The 22027-nt window shown below is 33.6% G+C and overlaps 4 protein-coding genes across 5 annotated transcripts; 1 reads left to right on the top strand and 3 right to left on the bottom strand.

The window, feature by feature from the left end:
* DD2/63 (expansin) lies at positions 1-1744 on the bottom strand. Its single transcript, NM_001253184.3, has 3 exons — positions 1525-1744; positions 868-1180; positions 1-545 (listed from the first exon to the last, which is right to left on the bottom strand). Exons 1-3 carry the CDS (start codon positions 1658-1660, stop codon positions 242-244), a joined length of 753 nt encoding a protein of 250 aa, NP_001240113.1. The 5' UTR covers positions 1661-1744; the 3' UTR covers positions 1-241.
* A 6091-nt stretch (positions 1745-7835) lies between these two features.
* Positions 7836-12242, bottom strand: LOC100787795 (bZIP transcription factor 18). The gene is given in 5 exon segments (XM_006581650.4): positions 7836-9092; positions 9486-9570; positions 11419-11542; positions 11544-11726; positions 11728-12242. Coding segments are annotated over 5 exon segments (870 nt in total). The 5' UTR covers positions 11841-12242; the 3' UTR covers positions 7836-8727.
* A 3305-nt stretch (positions 12243-15547) lies between these two features.
* On the top strand, positions 15548-17313 carry LOC100787273 (RING-H2 finger protein ATL74). 2 transcript variants are annotated; one of them, XM_014776431.3, is made up of 2 exons: positions 15548-15772; positions 16226-17313. In XM_014776431.3, the coding sequence occupies exon 2, from the start codon at positions 16457-16459 to the stop codon at positions 17051-17053; it is 597 nt and encodes a 198-aa protein (XP_014631917.1). In that variant the 5' UTR covers positions 15548-15772; positions 16226-16456; the 3' UTR covers positions 17054-17313. The 2 variants fall into 2 exon arrangements, with proteins under 2 accessions (XP_014631917.1, XP_003528016.1); XM_003527968.5 differs by having other exon boundaries at positions 15548-16090.
* Positions 17314-20151: 2838 nt separating this feature from the next.
* Positions 20152-22027, bottom strand: CHI4A (chalcone isomerase 4A). Its single transcript, NM_001249853.2, has 5 exons — positions 21811-22027; positions 21603-21686; positions 21172-21327; positions 20636-20862; positions 20152-20547 (listed from the first exon to the last, which is right to left on the bottom strand). Coding segments are annotated over exons 1-5 (630 nt in total). The 5' UTR covers positions 21812-22027; the 3' UTR covers positions 20152-20385.

The raw sequence follows: 22027 nt of genomic DNA, 5'->3' as shown, positions 1-22027 counted from the left end.
TTCATCAAAAGGCATTTATCAATGAGATGATAGATATAAAATAAAAGACTATATATTATATTAGGCCTAGCGGGTGCCATATAGCCACCACAGCATTAGGGGCCATGTTGGCCAGAAACTCCTCCTAATCTACCTTCGTTTCTTCTCTTTCCCCACCCTTTCCAACTATAACAAAAACTAGTGAACAATGCCATCATATATTACACACAAATTAATGTGTACTTAAAAATCATTAAGGTTCCTAGAACTGTGCCCCTTCAAATGTTTGTCCAAATTGCCAGTTAGCAGGCACAATGTTGTTGCTAGTGAGAGTCCTGCCATCACTTGTAGTGACCTGAAAAGAGAGGCTTTGGCCATTCAGGTAGGAGTTGCTTTGCCAATTCTGCCCCCAGTTTCTAGACATGGTTTGCCACCCAGTTCTAGACCCTTTGATGGACACAGAATGAACATCTCCAGCTCCACCAACATTTGTGATGAGAACCAAGTTGAAGTAAGAGTGACCATTGATGGTGAACCTGATCCCTCCTTTCTTCACACAGGAGACTCTGTTTTAGGCCAAAAACAAAAGTATGTTAAGCTATGTTAGAGAATCAGTGCATGTTTGATTTGCAATTGAAAATGTTGTGAGGTACATTTAAATGTAAATTCAACATATAAAACAAAATGAATAAAAAGCAAGAGTCTTAATCCGTTGTCAAAATTACTTTTGCCTCAAATGTAATTTTGCAACGGATATCCATGCTCTTAAAATCTCGCATAGAGTAAATAAAGACATGTTTTAAGGTATATAAGTATAAAAGTGGAGAAAAAAAGAGAGTAAAATAACAACACTTGAAGAGTTTGTCTTGTAATGTTTTCATTTATTACCTTCTGAAGGAAACTGGAACAATTCCAGCTTTGTATTGAGCAATTTGCAAGAAAGCAGGCTCAGCAAGATCAAAGTGTTGCAAAGGAGGGTTGCACCAGCCACCATTGTTGTTAGCCAATGCAAAGTTAGGGGGGCAGAAGTTTGTGGCAGTAACGATTATGCTACCGGGGAGGCACCATTTGGGGTCAGTGTCACATTTCATCTCATAGCAAGACCCGCAACTCATGCCATTGTTGAATAGAGCAGTGCTGAGTGCTGCAGTGTTAGTGCCATACCCTTGGCTGTACAAATTTCCATATCCACAAGCCCCTCCTGTAAAAAAACAACAATTTTTTCATGAGCTTTGACTCATAATAGGAGAGAGAGTGAAAGTAATATATAAGTAGCCCGTGACATAAAGTTATGGGCAGTCCAATACAACAATTTTTATGTTTTTTTTTTATATGTAGAAATAAAAAATAATATAAAAAGATTTAAAGACCCATTAACTTTTTAACCCCATGTGTGCCCAAATGAAAAAAGCTAGGCATTTTGTTTGAACCTTATGTAATTGCCTTGTTGATATGTAAACACTTGAAGATTAGCAAAATTAGGTAACGTGAGACTAAAAACCTTTTGAAATACTCTAAAAAATGTAACACTTTGAATGAACTTACCCATTGTGCCAGATGCATCACCTCCACCATAAAATGTGGCATGACCACCTTGCCAACCACCTCCATAGTCAGCATAAGTGCCTCTGAGGCATAAATTAAGAAGAAAGAAGAGAAGAGAGGTTGCTACAATGGGCATTGTGAGGTACTAGTGGCTTATGGAGTTGAGGGTACAAAAGGATTTAAAAGATAGTAGGAGAGAGTGGTTTACTCGTTGGTGCTTAATGCTTAGCGAAGGTTTGGTTTGCTTTATATAGGAAAGTTTAAGCATAGGTTGGAGGCAGTAAAGAGTGTGAGATGTGGGGTCCCATGCCCGAATGAGACAACATAGCGTTTCTCAGGTCTAAAGAGAGAGGCCAAAGCCACAAAAACGGATTCACATTTTTTGGAACGTCGAGCAAGAATCAAGGCGCACATGCTCATGTTTCGGTCACACTACCAACTACTTAATCTACGGGCCCACTTGGCACATGCATTTTTTCTCTTGTAATTTTATTATATGCTAACGTTAATTCATCAATCGTTTTGTGTGATTAGTATTGAACGTTAATTTTCATGTGGTCGTTACGTATGTATTCTCTTCTTAAAATTTTCCCTTAAATCACGGCCTATAGCACAAAAGGGCCACTAATTTTGGGTCAGTGTCCAACATGGTGTGCTCTTGTTGAGGGCCGCACCAAACCGTGTAGAATTAATGACTTTCTTTGTGTTAAGGTATTCTAGACTGCTAGTGTTATTATTAATTACTATTGCATGTATAACCCGTTTTCACTTCTCTTCTTATTTGCATTCAATGGACGACCATTCTAAGTTCTAGTCAGTAACTTTATTTGCTAATAGGGGTTGGTTTTAGTTAAAGAGGTTAGTATCTTCCATCATATTGAATCAATCTTGAAATTTTCTTTGAGAGTTGAAGTTCATATGTTGAAATTTGCATTAGTCTGTCACAACATATCAAATTGTAATCCAAATATTCCTTAGAAGTTTAAGAAAGTATTTTCCGTGTTTCGAATAAAATTATCTTTAAAAGAGAAGCAGTATAAAATTGTCTTTAACAGAAGCAGTATAGAATATGTGTGAGGAAAAAAAACTATTTTGTGAATGCCCTTAAAAAGAAAAATTAAAATATACTATATCTTGTGAATGCTGCTACAATCCTCCGTTTCTCCATTCCTGTCTATAGAGATACATTGCCCTTTCTATATTCTGCATGGGTCTGCTCTATTACATATGAATAGGACAATATTTTTTTAAAAGAAATTTGTATGCAGAAGGATTTAATATTGGATAGTATCTTAGCAAATAACCGACATGAAACTGTAGCACTCCATCAGAACCAAGAGCTCAAGTATTCTGATTACACGTGTGGCATGCTCAAGTTAACGAGATTTGAAAAATCGGTACGGCTTAAATTTAACAATGAACAATGATGACCAAAACTAAAAAAAAGAGAACTTACAAATTCTCTGTCTTTTTCTTTCGGTTGCCTAACTTTTTAATTACAATCCTCGCATATATTAGTCACTTCAGATGACTATTACTCGGAGAGAATCCTATATTTTATTTGTCGGCTACAATGACAAATGATACTCTAATTAAGCAAAAGTACACTATAATTTAACGAGAAGGCACTAAGGTGACTGTCTCTGCTGTCAAAATAAATTAACCTATATATGTCCACTTATATGGTGAATCAAAGTTTGGTTACCCACTCTTTATACCACATTGCATAGAAATTTAAATTAAAACAGTCATATCAAACTAACTCATTGTCTTGACTTCTCTAAAATGAAGAAACATGTATAGTTTACTTTAGTAGAGTTATATCTATATACTTTTAAGGTTTTTAACAAATTTAAAAATATGTGAAATGTAAATCCAAGTAGTGAGTATAACAGTAGTATACTTTTATTGTGGTCCTGTGGACCATTTTTCTCCAACGAATTCACCCATATCAAATATTAATTACAAACTTTTACTCATCCGTTTTTTCCTTACCTCATCAAAGGGGCATAAATTTTTCTTATTGTGAAGATTTTAATTTCCTTTGAATCACAAGGACCACATTCCATATTAGGAGGCAAATCCCCAAGTGCAATAATAACTTTTTCTAATATTTTCTCACACTTATACATCTCTTTTGCAAATCGGAAACTTAAAGTATTGATAAAGCAAGTTTGGTTAGAAGAGATTCAATATTAAGCCTAGAAGCCTACATCAAGAATCAGGAGGTAACAACAAACTTTGGGTGCAGTGTTAATTAAATTGATATAACCATTACAGTGACACAGTCAAATTGTTAAACGGAACAACTAGCCTAGTACAATTTGGAATGTGCCACCGGACACGTGGTTGCGTTCTTTTTGTCCACAGGAAAATAAAAAAAAAGATACAAAACAATTTACAATAATTTATACATATTGTTGAATTAATTGAACGAAATTCTTTTGGTAGATGTGATTGCTTTTAATCAAAGGTCTTGGGGCTTAAACAAAAAGCATATAAATTATTACATGGCGTTTAATGAAAGGGCTTGTAGTTTAATCAAAGAAAATGAGAGTGGTTAATTTTTTGTTTAATGAAACTAAGCTTTCGATGCTTCCAACCTTCATTTTACGGTGCTACTTTTCTGTACGTTCCTTTTTTTACGGTGTCTTGTAAAAAAGGTAGTGTTAAGATCTCACATTGGCCCTACCACGTTACGAGCACATGCCCGTCCCGTTCTTTACGGCCCATTTCATTCAAGTGTCATTTTCAGAAAAAATAAGAAAAATTGGGTTGTTTTGTTTCTGTGGATATTGACGAAAGAAAACTGGAAAGCAATTACAACAAATTTGTATAATGACTTACTTATAAATAAATTAATCATCTAGTGGCTTGTTATATCAGTAGTGATCAAACTATTATAATATGAGGCGTGGATTTATATAATTTGCTTACAACTGGAAGCTACTTTGATTAATTATTACATGGTGCAGAACAAATTTATGAAAAAAAATGCTAACTAAGAACATGTTTAATTTATATTTATTGAAATTAAAAATGGCATATTAAATAAGGTCAGTGTAATCAGACTGAGATATGGTGTTTTGGTTATTTGCTTCACTATAGATTGATTAATTGGTTTGAAATTTTGGCTGAAGCATTTCTGATGTATATTATCTACACATTGCATATGGAATCTTAATAACATGAAAGTGTTTGTAAGAATATATAATAAGAGGAAATCTCCTCCCGAGTATGACTTGAAAAAGTAAAATTAAATTAATAGATAGCAAGAACAAAAGGACAAATGTAGATCAGCAACTGTTTAGTATCAAATCATTTGGTTACGTGGTGGCAATCTTTTATTAGGACACGATTAAACGTCCCTTTTAAATCACCGTAGGAACATCTTTTCATGAAGCCAGCTAATTTGTCTTGCTAGGGGATTGAAATTAATAATATCAGAGTATGGTTTGATGAATTAATCACTCCGTGAAGCACTGGAACAACATTTTCTGCCCATACTCGTGAAGGATGTATTTACCTTTTGTTTTTTCTCGTCATTGTCCTATCAGGGTAGTTTCCGTAGATATATAAAAGCAATTAACCCAAAAAAAAAAAAAACTTTTGATAAAAGAGCCAACGTCATTTGAGTGCACCGATTTTCGGTGCTAATGTGTCAAGATTTAATGGCCATACCACAAAACCAAAAAAAAAGTAGAAGGAAACATGAAGAGGGCATGTCAAAACTAGTGTCAGATTTTGATAGAGGAGTGGAAAAACTTGTGTCCAAAAGACAAAAGACCAAAAGGGAAAACAATAAAGTTCCTTGCTTGTGCATTTATGACCATGCAACATTCCACCACTTCTTAAAATCGAGTATATCTACAAATAAATAAAAAGGGATGATAATAATGACAACAAAAATGAAATTAAAAATGATGAGAAAAATTCTTGTTAATGCTTGACATATAGATCGAACAAAGAAAAAACAAAGAATCTCCTTAAGGGGAATGGATGAAGGACACTAGAAATGAGATCCACAGAAGGGCATGTGGATAAAATCCATACATTGTTAATTTGTCTGGGGACCATATGAAAGTGCCCTTCACAAGGCTTGTCTCCTAGTTCCACTTGGACAACATGCAAAACCCATAATATGGACTGAAGTTGAACCATTAACAAAGGATGGAGAACTGCTTTGTCACTGGTAGTTAACTGCAATGGTCATATATGTAGAGTCTTTCAAAAGTTAGTTTCTTTTGTGTTGTTCAAACTTCAAATTCAAACATGTTCCCAACCCTACCATGTGCATTGAAATTGGATGCTGGGGGCTGTAGCCTAATAGGCCATCCATAACCATAAGAAGTGAGACTATTTTTGGTTACAAGTTAGGTGCCCGTGTATCCGTTGAAATGACGTGTCCCATTGGGTTTATTAGATGATATAATCTGATGTAGGGTTAACTGCTTTGGATCATATTAGTTGTTCAAGAGTTCGGTTAGGTATAGAGGTTGTTATTTAGTTGAAGTTAGGTAAAAAGAAAAAGAATATGTGCATTAATTTTCCCGATTGGATGGGATGCTAGTGAACTTAAATGAAATTCTTATTTTGAACCATGGTAATCCAGGGTAGTCATTACTCATCACTGAGTTAAAAGGACAGAGAAGTTATTATTAGACAACTTTGTTCTGTTAACAAGTCTGAGAAGAACCAGCGCACGTTTGGATGGATTGAGGATGGAGAACATTGGTTAACTCAAACCTAAATTTTAAGATAATATTAAAGTACAATCAATGGATTGATGTTGAGCATATTGAGTCATTAGACTCGCAAATATCTAATCCTACAAATCTTACACTTGAGAAGTCGAGTCCTTAATATGAAAAAAATATGTTAAAGATCTCACATTGATTAATAATATAATCAAAATATAATATATATAATTGGGAAGTTGGAGGAAGAGTTTAACACCCACAATAATTCTATCCAATTTGAATATAGAATTATCTCTCGTTCAAAATTTACATTATAACTTTTTCATTTCTCTGGCAATGATGATTACATGGCAATAATTCTATTTCAAGCATCCCTTTCTGATCATTTTTTACTTAAGACTATGTTATGATTTATGACTTGAGCACATACAAAGAACCCAATTCAAAAGACTTGTTTATTAGATGAAAGAGTCTTGTAGTTTAAGTACCACATTGAGAATGTATTATACTTGTTCAAAACCAGTCTAGGGCAGAATATTCAAGCAAAATTCCCTGTAGTCTGCATGACTAGAACTTTGATGATGTACCTGGACATACTCTAATGCTCAAGTTAGTGTTTGCGAATGTAAAGTGTCTCTAGGATGAATCTTATGATTTGTGTTGCAAGTTGTTGATGAATTACATATCGAATCACATGTTATGCGACTGCATGGACATTGGTGTGGGGTCGAAAGATTCTAAACTCGTACAGGACATTGTGTCTACGATTGTCCAATTAGGCCTAATAGTATTGGACTAATAAATGACTTTGTTTATTTCTGACTAATAAGTTTTTTTTTTCTTACTGAAAGTATTGTGTTGTTATTTTTTTAAAGTTTTTTATTTGTGATTATATGGTAACTATGTCTTAACTCGAGTGGTCAGAGAGTTCATTTTTTTCTCCGAAAAAAAACCAAACAAATATATTGTCTGTCTTAAAACTATAAATAAAAAAAGTGTATTTAGTTCAATTTACTATAAAAAAAGACTAATTATTTTTATTTACTCATGTAGAGATTTGTTTTAAAAAAAAAGTTATCATTTACCTTATAAAAGTGGTTTCCAAATACGTTAGCGGTCATTGACTTGACTCAGAAATATATCGCGCAAAATTTATTTTTTTCCTTGTTTTGTAACTTTAGTTCATATCTCTTTGAATAAATCTTTTTTTTTTTAAAATACGATTCCGATCGGTCAATTCGACCAGAAAATTGAAGAACTAATTAGATTTTCGATGTACTTAAACCGAAAAACCGGTTGATTTAGAATCTGTTGAAAATTGATACAAAATTGATGATGAAAAACTAAATTAAATCAACTGTTTTATTTTATTTTTTGTTATTTTTTTATTCAAATAAACATTTTGCAGTCAATTAAGACCCAATGCCAAGCAACAAAAGTATACTACATAAAGTTCATTTACAAATTATTCAACCACTTGCTAGTTGCTATTGACTTCTTTTTATCATACAAAATATATAATAAGATGAATATAAAATCTCACCTTTTTAAGGATTTAGTGTTAATTTATTACTTAATATATTATGCAACTTTTAAGATATTTATACTTAGTTATCAATAATTCAACTAAAACAAACAAATGAACTACATATTTTCCAGTGATTCAATGACCAATCTAATTTTCAAAATGTAGATAATTTTAACAATATACAACTCTTTCTGCAATCTTATCAGCAAACTTGCCACATAAAATGCCTGAGAAGGGGAAAATTAAAATGAAAAACTAACAGTAAAGACAACAGAGAAGATAGAAGGGACCATGATAACTAGAAGTGCTTGCCATTTATTTCTCGCCTAACACGATACCAAACTAGTAAACTCTGTGGACATTTGAGGCCCTCATTCAAATGGCTTCTTTAAAATTGACAGGAGAGTAAACCAACAAAACAGGTCTAACTTATGTTTCCACAAAAATATAAATATGATGGTCCATCCATGGCACACCATGTCCATATGAATGAATAGTTGCAATTAAAGTTGATGACAAATGGTTCTTTGCGCAACATGGTAGAAAATGAGAACTGTCAGAAACACCTGCTAGTCTGTCTTAAGTGCAAAAAACGTGTACACACAGACTGAAGTAAAAAAAGTTGTGTGCATGGAAGGTGCAATTAAGTACAAATTCTCCCAGTAATGTAAAAAATGGACCAGAATGGATTATATAACTTGAAAAAACCTCTCACATTTTTATCTACATAAATTAATTTAAGCCTAACCAAGCCACACAAGATGTGAAATTTATTGTTTCAACTTATTTTTGGGGTGATAAATACTTTTTTTCCTTTAAAAAATGCAAAAGTTATTTTTTCAAGATGAACTAATCCAAATTTGCACTTAATTAAATAGAAAAAAAAATAAAATCAATACCTTTAGGTCTCACTCATGTCAGTCTATGAACACTCCAATAAAAAGGCTGGTGACATGTTGGTCAGTCTAATTTGCATCAAAAGGCATTGTTGATATTATTAACACAAATGGATGGACAATCTGGCATCAGATTATGAGAAACCCCGTTGCCTATGTCCAGTCCCTGAAATTGGCCGATGGATTCACTTGACAACATTTCTGACAAATCATAGGGAATGTCTAGATCAAACAGAGGCTCATGGGAAGTAGGCACATTAGATGAGAGTGAATGCAACTACCACATTTTCATGGCCTGAAGTTCTCTCTGCCCATGTTGTGACTGATGTGAGAAGAATGGAGCTTGAGAATATGTAAGTGGATGCAGTCCCAAACCATAGGCATCGGTATGCATTACTATCTCTCCAGTTGCAATCTTGAGCCTATCAACTTCGTTCTTCAGTGCTTCATTTAGAGCCGTATATTTTATAATTTTTTGAGACAGGAGGGTTGAAGTCATGGAAATGAGTTGTAAATAACAATATATTAGCTGAAAGTTTAACAAAATAGAAACACTACTAGTAGGCTATTGATCACAAGGACCAATTCGTCTTCTGGAATGATGCAGTCTAACAATTATAAAATGACATTTAGAAAAGCATCAAAAGTTGAAAACAATTTCCAATAACTTCCCTCTAGGTAAATAATTCCACTCCTGCTGAAGCAAAAACCAGCAAAATTTCTCAGGATATATGTAATGCAACTGATATCAAAGATAATCAAGATATATGTAACTGATGTCAAAGATAAACATGTACAGTGACTAAAATCTGTAGATTTACTATGGTTGAAACGTACCATCACATAAGTTAGCTTGTTGTTCCATGCCTTGTAACCTAAGCTTCAACTCCGTATTTTCAGTAGTCAGACCAGTTGTATCTCTCTGAAAAAAGATGTTTCAGAAAGAATAAGTCTCAGGTAGAATAATATGAATGCCGCCATTCCATATATCCAATTTAATTTAATGAATTGGAAACAAAGTGCAATACAGGAAACAAAGGAATCTTTATTTAAAGAAAAAGTCGCCTCAAGAATCAAAAGTAAACCAATTTGCAAAGAAAAAATCACCAGAAAAAAAATAGGGTAGGTTACTATTCCTGACATTGGCAAAAGGCAGCCTATTCAAACTTCAAAGCAAGCAAATAAAGAAAATCCTATAGGAATCGCATCCTGTAATATTACAAGACAATCATGTTGATGAGACAGGATGTAGAATAGACATCTAAAAGCCTTGTGTTTCAATTTGAAAAAATACAAGAGGTATCTTATATATGTATATATATATATATATATATATATATATATATATATATATATATATATATATATATATATATATATATAAGAAATACTAGGCAACATACTCTTTACCCATGTGACATTTCACCCAAAAAAAAGTGACAAAAGGCGAGTATAAAAGAGTGTAGTTAGCATTCCTCATATACGCACGTATAGAACAATGCTTAGTGAACATTACAACCAAACGCCTTGCATATGTATGAGGGGATCAAGATTGTCTATGTTTTTTTACAAAATAGACATGATCTCATTCATCCAAATTATTTAGTTCCACATCCATGAATAATCTTAAGTATATTTATACTGTCCAAATACAAACTGCACCACATGCAGTTTGTATCTGGAGTGCAGGCAACCAAATTCCTGCACGAGGCAATAAAACTAGGTGTGAACAGCTAGCTACCATGTAGATGCGAATGTGTGATCAGTGATGTGACATATATATAACTGAATGTGGGATACTGGAATAATAAATAACACAAGAATGATAAATACACACTCTAATCGACATTTAATAGGTCCTGTATGCATTTCACATGCGGAGAGAGCCCTAGCATTTCTCATGGCACAGTAATCAGTAATTATTTGCATTGATTCTCTCCTTCCCTGACTTTAAAGAAAGGGAGTATGACTTTTCAAGCATTACATATTGACTACAAGATCTAAGAGTTCTTTCGCATGCAAATATGTAAGCCTTTCTTCTATGCATAATAATACTAACATCTTAAAAATACAATAAATTCCAAAAACAAAACAGGAGGACAACCAAGAAAAGTACATGTATCACTAGAAACAACTAAGGGGACGTTTTGAAGAACTTATGGGAAGCTTATTTGAGCTTATGAAAATAGTTTGAGAATCATAACTTCTTTTTAAATTATCAAAATAATATTCTATATGTGGTCAAATATATATTTTTGGTTGAATTCAGTGTACCCCAGGCGGAAATGAAGGGTTAATAATTTGAAATACTAGGATTCATCTAAGGGTTTGATATCTCCCAGCAGATGTTTTCCATACACACAGACCCGAGTATCAAACCCATGACCACATGCTTAAAAGACAAAGTTATCTGTCAACTAAGTCACACCATGTTGGTTGGTCGAATATATGACATAAGCTCTCATGTGATAAAAGCTTATTGAATAGAGTTTGATTCATAAGCCCCATTAGTGTAATTTTTTTTTTTCACATAATAAGCTTCCAACAAGAATTCATCTTATTGTCACGTCATATAAGATGATGTGAGTTGTGACCATATAGTGAATTGGATGTCAGTGTAATAAAATGTATACTCACAATAGTGAATATAAATGAAACTCTATCAAAATAAAGTTGTATCCCGAAACACACCCTAAATTAGACACAATGCAGCTAATAACATTTGTTGAACAACGTGATGCCTTATGAATGAAGCAATGCAGATATGAACCTGGAAAAGACTTAATTGAGCGGAAAGAGCGGTTGCTTCCGTTTGAAGAGATTGAATCACACGCACCATTCAATCGAAAAGGTTAATTTGAGAATGCAAGGAAACGATATATCATGATGATGATGCGGAAACGTACGTACCTCTTGGCTCGTTTGGGATCAACGGTCCACAATTGAGCGAGCTTATAGGGGGACAAGGCCTTCTCGGCATCAATGGCGTCGACCAACGAGGAGGAAGAGGCGTCGGGGGAGTTGCTTCTCCGGTGACCGGAGCGACGGGTTTCCAGATGCGGAGATTGGGGTATGGAACGGGACCGGATCTTGGAAATGATGCGGCGGAGAGAGATCCACCTCGAGGTCGAAGTCGTTGGGGATGCGGAAATGCATCTCGGATTGAGATCGACGGTGGTGAGAGAACGACATCGTTTTGGTTTAGGGGGGGAATGAGAGTGAGCTTCCGATCATGCAATGGGTTTAAACCGGTCACCGCTCCGTTTCCATCCCCTCTCTATGTTCTGTTATCGCTGGTGTTATCGTTTGTCCGTCAGATTTTGTAGTGGTGTTTACCACCCGCCCTATTGTTTTCCTTTTCATCCCTCTTAATTTTTCATGATTTCGATTTGTCATTGGGTCGTTTCAATTCGGTCTAAAGTCTAATATTTCTCTAATAAATTAATGGTTTCGATATATATATATATATAAATGAGAAATTTTAACTATTAGATTAGTATGCTAAATTGTCAATTACACAAGCTATACAACTATGTATATCTATCTAGACTCAAATTTCCCGTGACACGATTGTGTGAGAGAGAGGCTAACAATTGAATTTGGTAAAGTAGCCGAGAGAGAATATATTGCTGCTGGCAATGATGGAACTTGTGTATGGGGTAAAGTCAATCCAAGGGACATGTGGCACTCTCTGAGAATGATGAGGAACACTTGTGGCCCTTTTGCTTTGCCATTGGGGGGGTGAGAATGGCCCTTGATGTAGAAATCTGAACCACATTACCTCTCCCATGTGCCCACTCTTTCGAATACCATACTTGCTAAGCTTCATTGTGGATTTGCCATAGACACCCTCCTCACCGTGATATAGACATGTCCCTATCTGATTTGGGGATTATTTATTTAATTACTTTGATAAAACACAACAAAGGAGTTTCTTTAGCCCATCAAACTTGTCTTTGGTATTAACACATAATAATGCATTATTGCCGAAGATAAGTATGCTCTAAGAAACTATAAATATCAAACACTCCCATAAATTAATGGCGTACTGTGTGGTGTTTGCTATTTATGGATTTAAGATAAGAATAACAAAATTTAATCTAAACTGCATTCAATACAGATAACAAGCCAAACTGATCTCAGCTTTTAAGCTTCTTGGGTTAATAATGGACTAATCGAAAGCAGTTTTAACTGGCCATATAACATTCTTGTCGAAACAACATATAACATTGTTCGAAAAAATTGATAGATGTCAGATTCTGTTCAACACTTGGATAAAAAGAGAGAGAGAAAAAAGTGTATGGATAACAAGTGATATGATATGATAAAAAAAATAATAAATATTAATAGGATGTATTGATACATTATTTATAAAAGAATTTGTTTCACAATTTTATTATGTAAATTATGTTTTTTATCATGTGGATTTCGACTTTATCATTTGATAATAATTGACATCATATTTACTTGCATCATTAATGATTTTTAAATTCTCAAAATCATTATTTATAATTTTTTTTTCTTTCCTAAATGCTTAATAAATTTCATCTCTTTGTTTCTTTACCATAGCTTACTTATTACATCTATTATTTTTCTTTTCCTACCCTTTTCTTCTTTCTCAAAATATATAAACTTAAAAAATGCTAAAAATATTTTTCTAAGTTTTAAGATTGCAATTTTCTTCAACAATCAATCATTTACAAATTTAATTTATACTTTTTTATTTTGTTTATTTTGTACATAAGTTAATTTTTATTAAATACATACTTTTAAACACTTAAAAATAAATGTTAAATATTTTTTAAAGGGTAAAGTGGGTTTTTTTTAGTCACGTATACTTTTAGCCAAATGTGACCAAGGTTCTTGTATTTTTATATTGGTGAATTTGTTTCTCAATTTTTAAAAAAGTGATATGAATTTAATCCTTCTTAACTTTGAAAAAATACAATGAATTCCTACGGAAGAAGGACTATTTTTTTTTAAAAAAAATTGAGAACCAAATCTATTAATATGAAAAGTGTATGAACCTTGATCATGTTTAATGAAAAATATAGGAACTAAAAGGATATTTTTTTAATATAATAAATATTTTTTATTTTCTTGACATATATACTTATATGTAAGTTAAAAGTTAGACTAAATTACATTTGTATCTTTTATATTTTTTTAAAATTGCATTTGACATTTCTCTTTTTTTACACCCTAAAAAAAAACTCCTTAATTGTTTAGTTATAAAGATTTCTTCTTTCCTAAACACTATTTAATAATTTAATAGAAAATAGATGTATGTTAATCATATAACTTTTAATGAAAATTTAAATCTAAAATACACCACTTATCTTCTTCCTCACACTCGTACTCCCTATATTTTTTTCAAATTGCACCCTATCAAAAATCGTTGAATTGTTTAGCTCACATTATACCCATATTCCCTCCTTCCTAAACACTGTTTAATAATTTAATAGAAAGTAGGCACATGTTGGTCAGATAACTTTTAATGAAAATTTATATCTAAAATACTTTTATCTTCTTCCTCTTAACTCCATAAAAAACATGACACTATGTGTTAACACCCTTCATTCTTCTTCTTTTTTTAGTTCAATTTTTTGTGTGTGTTGGATTGTTTGGTTGTTATTTTTTTGTTGGACGTGTTCCCAATAATGTCTATTGATTGAATATGGTCATTTACTTCAAATTTTAGTTTTTTGCTCTTACATTTGTGTTTTTAATTCCTTTTTTTAAAATTTATTTTTTATGGCTAGGTGTTTAATATAATGTCTCAATCAAAAATCACATCTTCTTCCAGTGTTAACAACAATAAAGTAAGAGTCAAATATTAAAGGAAAACTATTATTGGCTTAAGAAAGGTCCATTCAGAGGATCAATTGTTAATTTGCTATTAAATATTTAACAAAAATATTAAGACAATTTTGTCTACTCACATATTTTAATTGACATTATTTAACAACGTTAAGAGAAGGAAAGTAGAAGTAATGTAAAAAAGAGAGAGAAGTATTTGGTGTAATTTGAGAAAAACACAAGGGTTGTGAGTGTAACAAAAGATGGTAGGATAATTTTTTCTACTTACATATTTCAATTGACGTTAATTAACGATTAACATAAAGAGAGTAAAAGTAATGTAAAAAAAAGAAAGAATATCAAATGTAATTTGAGAAAAATACAGGGGGTGTGAGTACAATTTACTCTAAAAGTTATTATTAGACTTTATTTATGATAAAATGAAAAATGCAAAAATTTTATTTAAAACATAAATTTAAATATTATATTGTAAATTATGTTAAATATGAAATGTTTATTCTAAATTAGGTGATAATCATAATTTTTTTGTCAATTATATTATAATTATTAATACTCTTACATTTTTCCTTAATAATTTATACTTATTTTCTGACTACAAGTATATATTTTCCTTATACTTTATCAGATTTTTTTTCAACAATATCTTCTTTATTAAATTTAAAAACATAATATATAACAAGTTTCATATTTTAATTATCTTTACTTTATTCTTATCGTACGTTGATACACCACAACTCATAATTAAAGGCCCCATAATCAGCAGTACTACTAAATCTCAACCTAACACTGAACGTTGGATGAGAAAACATAACAAACGAAGGCAACAGATTGGTTCAACTTTAAATTAATGGTGAGTGGGGGAAGGATTTAGTGCTGAGAATAAGTGCTTCTTTAAATAAGCTAATTTTTGATTAGGATGGATCAATTCAGGTACCATAATCAAAATTCCCAACCGCTTTTTCCCCCGCTATCCCGATTCTAAGATTAAAATCATTATTATTATTATTATTATTATTATCTGCATGTCATATACATATAGTACCTCTTTTGCAATAAACAATAAATGCAAGGGGACAAGAAAGAAGCTGTCTTGCTTTCACTTCCTAACATAATATCTATGTCCCAGTTGCTTCTTCTGCAGCTCCTCAACACTACAAACCACTCCAAGACAAAACAACACCACATAATAATATCCACACAACGTATTTTGCCACAAATTTTGAATCTCATATTTAGTGCTCTCAATAGTGTGAAGAAAAAACTCCAACCACTCCTGTTGGGAAAACATCACAATTCACAAGCTGGTAAGACCAATTAAAATCTTCTGCAGCCTACATAGTCACGGTTTGCATGATGATGGCTTTGGCCTATTATGTGAATTTGAGAGTCAGAGATTGAGCTTGTGTGCTTCTATAGTACTATAATAGTATCTAAACTATCTATAAACAAAGTTTTTGTGTTGGTTTTCATTTTTCATCCTCCAAAGTCTCAGATACTATTCAGAATTCAGTGTTCACCACCCCATCTGTGGTTGGTTCCCTTTTCCCTTGTAACCAAAAAATGCTTCTTTGAGAGCCTTTATCTAGTGGGATTCCTGACAGATATTGCCATAACTCAAAAAGGTTTAGGTCCTTACCCTAATTCTTATTGCTAAGAAGAAAAAAACTTTTTAAAATTCAGAACTTTTCTTGCTTGCTTCAGTAGGAGTACACTTCTCTGACAAGCGTCAAAATTCTTCTGTCCTCAACAACACTCAGGTAACCATCCAGTGCAAGAAGTGTTACATCACAGAAAGGTTTTGAGTTTTCACAAGCCAGAAGATGATTCAAGCCTCTATGTGGGTCTATTTGCTTCTAAATTTCCAAACTCATTTCTCCAAGCTTTTCAAGCAGCAGAGCTAGGTGCTTCATCTTACATCAAAAGGGTACAAGAATTCTAAGCTTGAAAATTGGAATTGTAAGTGTTTTTGAAGTGGTTGACACAAGATAATGACTCTTCACCACCGCTTGTTGCTTGTTGATACAAATTCAAGCTCACCTGCACCAAGCAGCATGAATAGAACAAGAGAGACTTTCACTGGTGATGCAAATTTTGATACCAACATGGTGATTATCTTGGCCGCGTTGCTTTGTGCACTTATATGTGCTTTGGGGCTCAACTCAATTGTGAGATGTGCTCTAAGATGCAGCCGCAGGTTTGCTTTCGAGACACCGGAGGAGACCGCGGCACGCTTGGTGGCGAAAGGCCTAAAGAAGAGTGCATTGCATCAGATCCCTATAGTTGTTTATGGTTCAGGTAGTGCTAGTATTGCAGCCACAGACTGTCCAATTTGCCTTGGGGAGTTTGTGGATGGGGAGAAAGTTAGAGTGTTGCCAAAATGTAACCATGGATTCCATGTAAGGTGCATAGATACATGGCTCCTCTCACACTCCTCTTGTCCTAATTGCAGACAATCTTTGCTTGAGCATCCAACTATTTCTGGAGCTGTAGCTGTAGCTGCAGGAACCAGTCATCATGTAGGGAATGCCTTGGGAGGAAGACATCAACATGAGTCTTTATATGTGGCTGTGGAAGTGATTGGCTAATTGCAAACTTAACCCTCCGCCCTCAGAGTTCACTAGAAAGAAGGAATGGATGAACAAATGGAGACTAGAGAGTTTTTAGCCTTGAGTTTGGAACTTTTTTTTTCTTCTCTTGTTTAACTTGCATTTGTGTAATTGTATGAAATTTTTTAAGATATTTGAGGTAGATATTAGTGTGGGAATAGTGCATGTTTGGATTATGGTTTCATAGACCATTCTGTGTTTTTGCATGTTTTCCCGAAATGAGAAATAGTGCTCATCAATCTTGAATGCTTGTTGTGTGTAAATAGATTGAAAAGCAAGTGATGCACAACTTGTTGGATACTCGGATTGGATCAATGGCATTATTTCCAGAAAATAGAAGAGAAAAAAAAATCTTGTTAATGAATGACTAGATCAAACTTGGATACTAGGATGGCATTGTCTCCATAAAGTAGAGGAGAAAAAAAATCTACCTTCAATCAGACATCCCATGAAAGATCATTTATTTGCTCTGCATGTCAAAGCAAACACCATTGCTCTTTTCCCCTTCCATGTGAGTCTCATATTCTTTGATAAAGGGAAAATCACATGGTCCAAAATATTTCAATCGAAATAACCTTAATTAGTACAGAGATTAAACCAAGTCCTGAATAAGCACCTCAAAAAGACAGAGTTGGAAATCTGATTCAAATCTAAATAAAAAACTTGTCAATAAGCAATAAGCATAAAAACAGAAGTGAGAACTTATATCTTTCCACGTGGGAGGCATGTGCCAGACTCTCTATTCAATTATTATTCAAAGTGTTTGCATAGATAGATTAGTTGTTACACCTTTCGAAGTTACTTTACATTTGATATTTAAAAAAGAAAGTTCAAAATTTCTCTTCTGTCCATTTTAATGTAGATCACAATTCACAAGGCATAGAGAGAAACACCTCTTTTCTTTTCACTTTACTTATCTAGTCAAGCTTCCATACACCAACATTCTTCCAAGTACAACATCCATTTCATGAGTCAGGATTCAAGAGAAGAAAAGAGAACCATTGGCCAAGTTAGTCATTAGATAAGGGAGACTTAATTTTGCCCAATTAGTCTTTTTCCTTTCCATGTTTGATTTGAAGGGCAATTTGAGTACAAGAGCATATAAAACACCATCTAATCATGATTCTTCTTCTGGTCACATAATGGAATCTCAATCTTTTCTTTCTTCATCTCCTCTAAATATCCTTTGTGGGCTTCTTCTTAAGCCCACATTTTGAAAATAAACATTCATTCAGCACTACCCGTGGATTGCAATCAATGAATGGGAATTGAGGATACTCTGCAGCTTGAAATTGACATTTTTTTTAAGGCATTATTCAAAGATGGACCACTCACCATCGTTTCTCTTCCCCTCCTCTCGTTCCCGTTTGATAATGAATTAATAAGTGCGCTTTTTTTAACTATATTCTTTTTCCTTCAACTTGAAGATTATTGGATAACTTCTCTCTTTTTCTTTTTTTTTTTTCATTTTTTGCAAGCTTTCCTTTGTTTCCTTCCGTTCTTAGCCCTTGCTCCTATGGCCTACGGCTGGATTAACCGTGTTGGTCCACTAAGCACACAATTTGTATAGCTACAAATGCATTAAGTAGGTAATTAAACTATTTACATGACTAAGACAGTTGCACTTGCACCCGAAGGTAATATTTGTTTGCATATGTGTGAAGTTAAGTGCAAGATTGGGACTTTTTTTGCTTCTGAAGTGCAACATTGAGACTGAAACACTTTCTCTTTTTTTTATACAAATGCTGAAATGCAAGACTATCCCTGAAGAAACGAGCGCCTCCAATTAGAAAATTAACTGCTCCTTGACCCCATGTTTTCGATTTGGAAATTGAAAAAATATAAACTAATATATTTTATAGTTAATACTACTATATTGTTGTGTGATGTACCTTTTTACTCTTCCGCACTACATAAAGATGACATATATTTTCTTTACGATATATTAGAAAGTTGGGTTTCTCAAGTGGAATAGAAGAAAAAAATATTTTTTAAAGTTTAATTATCAATTTGGCCCCTTTATTTATTTAAAATGTTCAATTAAACTTTGTGTTCCAAAATTTCAATCATGTCCTTTATTTTTTAAAATGTTTCAACATGATTCTTTAACTTCTTTTTTTTAAATGTCTTAATGTGATTCTTTGCATCAAAATTTCTAATTTAACATCGTCAACCTCAATTGGATGAAAAGAATCACCTTGAAACATTTTAAAGAAACAAAGGACAACATTGAGAGATTTTTAAAAAACAAAGAATTGAAACTTTTGGAAACAAAATGACTTAATTGAACATTCTAAATAAATAAAATGATCAAATTAATAATTAAACTTATCTTTTATTTTGATGTAGTGTTTACGCGGCGGCGGCTCTTGACCGAGGTCGGATGGAAGCTAGTAGATGATTTTCATTGTTTCATATTAAGGTAGTTTAAGGAGGTAGTGACAACACCCAAAGATTTCAATGCTTAAGTTAAAAATCAAGGAAGGAAGGAAGGGCAGACAGAGGTTTCATGGAGGGCAGTTTTGGGATATTTAAAAACAAGGAGGTCCAGTTAGAAAATACTAGAGTGCACGAAGCAATTGTCTGATCTTATAGCATGGACCTCTAGCATGTTTAGTCCCTGATGCGATTTTGTGGCTCTATTGTAGAAGTGTGGCGGCTTTTTTACGGTATTTTTTCCTGGCTGTGTGCCCTGTGAGCGTAGCCTATTGCTTCCTGCACTTTCTTTTTGGCTTATGAAATGATCAATCCAGAATGTAAAATTATATTCCAGAATGTACTTCCTGTTTTGACTTTCGGAATAATCAATCCGAAAGGTCAAACAAATATTCCAGAAAGAGTACAAGTAGCAACTTGTGAAGTGCAGGAAGCAACGGCTGGGCTGTGTGCGTATATGTCACAAATTGCGGGGTTTAGGCTTTTTTTTTTGTTCTTTTATTTCTTTTGGGCTTTATTTGAACTTGTTTCATGTATTTTTGTGTGGGGTGAGGTTGGGCACATCTTGTGCATAAACTTGCCCTTTTTAGCAATAAAGTTATCTCTGTTTCCCTCTAAAAAAATGTATTCACCATCAAAAGTAAAAAACTCAAACTTGTAGTGTGGGCGTTGATTTATTATGTATGTGTTCCAACAGCATGAAGAATAACCATACAAAGAGCACTTAAGAATTTGGCAAGTCACAAGATTAACATTATTCCGAAAAGTTCAAAAGCAGAAATCCGCAAAACATTGTGTGGAGAAAAATTCCAATTACTGCAACTTAGCAACACAAAACACAGACCCCAAGATTATTACACCATACAAAGTTATGTTCACTTGGACAACTCCTGCGAGAAAGTGCTAGCCAGAGATTGAATGGTTGAGGAAGAAACCGCACTTGAGCCACCAAGGTACCATTTCTTGATGGCCTCTACCACATTGGCATTCTCTATCACATACTTGGAGTCTTCTTTCCCCTCCAAAGATACCACAATCTGCACACAATAAGCACAATAAACAATTAAGCCATTTTCTTAAGTTAATTCCAATGTAATCAGCAATAAGCTGATGCTGCTACTTTACCTCAGCAGTGGCAGAATTTGCTGGGAAATGGTATGTGATCACTGAAAGTTTCTTGAAGTACTTGGACTGGAAAAATTCAATAACTTTTTCCAAAGCTTCTTCTTCTTCCTCCTCATATTTGTCCTCAGCTGCCAACCTATCCCTCACCGCAGTCTCAATCTGAACCCCATACTGTGCACCCTTGATCTCTTTGATCACCACAAGTCTAATAAACTTCTCCACCGGGGCTGTACATAAATACATTGCTCATTCAATAACTTAGCACTTAGTAGTATGTAATTATGAACAAATTAATACATGCACTAACGGTGTTAAGATTTATTACACTGTCATTTAATTACAAACTGTTTCATAAGTTTGTAATGACTTCTGATTAATTGATAGTGTAAAAAAAAAAACTATATTGATGGGGGCATGCCGATTAAATTATATTACTATATCATTATTAGTCCATTGATACCAATTAATGAATAGATATGGGTTCTGATTAAAGAGATATTTGACAGTATTTAGGGCTACTATGGATCACAACTTACCAGAAATGAGAGCATTGAAGAACTCTTCATTATCTTCCAGCTCCTTTGCAGATTTTCCTTTGAACTGGTCCAAGTGGCCTACTACTTCTGGCTCCAAATAAACCCCGATTGAATAGAATTTCACATGGATGAAGTGAATCTCCATGTCGGTGATTCCTGGTCAAACAAGGAAATCAAGTTGTGTCAACTTGTTACTCATTAATGAATCAAATCATAGCAAATACCCCAGTAGTTATAATATTCGTTGGAACAAAAATTGCAAGTCCATGATCTAGATCCCTAGCTGCCTTAAGTTTATTACTTCAATTTTTAACTTGGATGGAAACATTAGCATACAGGAACACTAAAAAATCCATACCTCATCCCATCTTCAAAAAAAAATTAAGAAAGAAATTGGAAGAGCCGGTAGGAACCTAGTTTAAGCAACTTACCATGGCCAAGCAAAGATAGGGGCTTGGTAGTAGTGATCTTGGTAGGGTAAGTGATTTCATCAACCAAAACCTCTTCAGTAGCCACTGAAATTAAATTCACAAAACAAACAATATTTCTCTTAGATATAAGCACCTAATTAGAGACTAAAATCAATAAAGAACAGTTGGCAACTAATTGGATTGAGGGAGAGAAAGAGAGAGATCTTACTAGTTAAATTTGATGGAGATTGAGATAGAGACTGGAAGAAGAGTAGGGGTGAGCAAACTCTGAGAGAGGTTTTTACAAAAAGGGTGAGTTAATTAGAGTCGTTATGTAAGGCTATTTATTTAGACCCTTTGTTCCTGACAAGGCCGAAAATAAGGTGGGTAGGTAGAGCAAGTTGATGCACCTGTGAGTTTTATCAATTGCTAACTTCTTTTCATTT

This window comes from Glycine max, chromosome 6 (assembly GCF_000004515.6).
Source record: "Glycine max cultivar Williams 82 chromosome 6, Glycine_max_v4.0, whole genome shotgun sequence".
NCBI classification, from domain to species: Eukaryota; Viridiplantae; Streptophyta; class Magnoliopsida; order Fabales; family Fabaceae; genus Glycine; species Glycine max.
The sequence above is the reverse complement of the archived record's forward strand: the minus strand, read 5'-3'. Positions and strand labels throughout refer to the sequence as shown.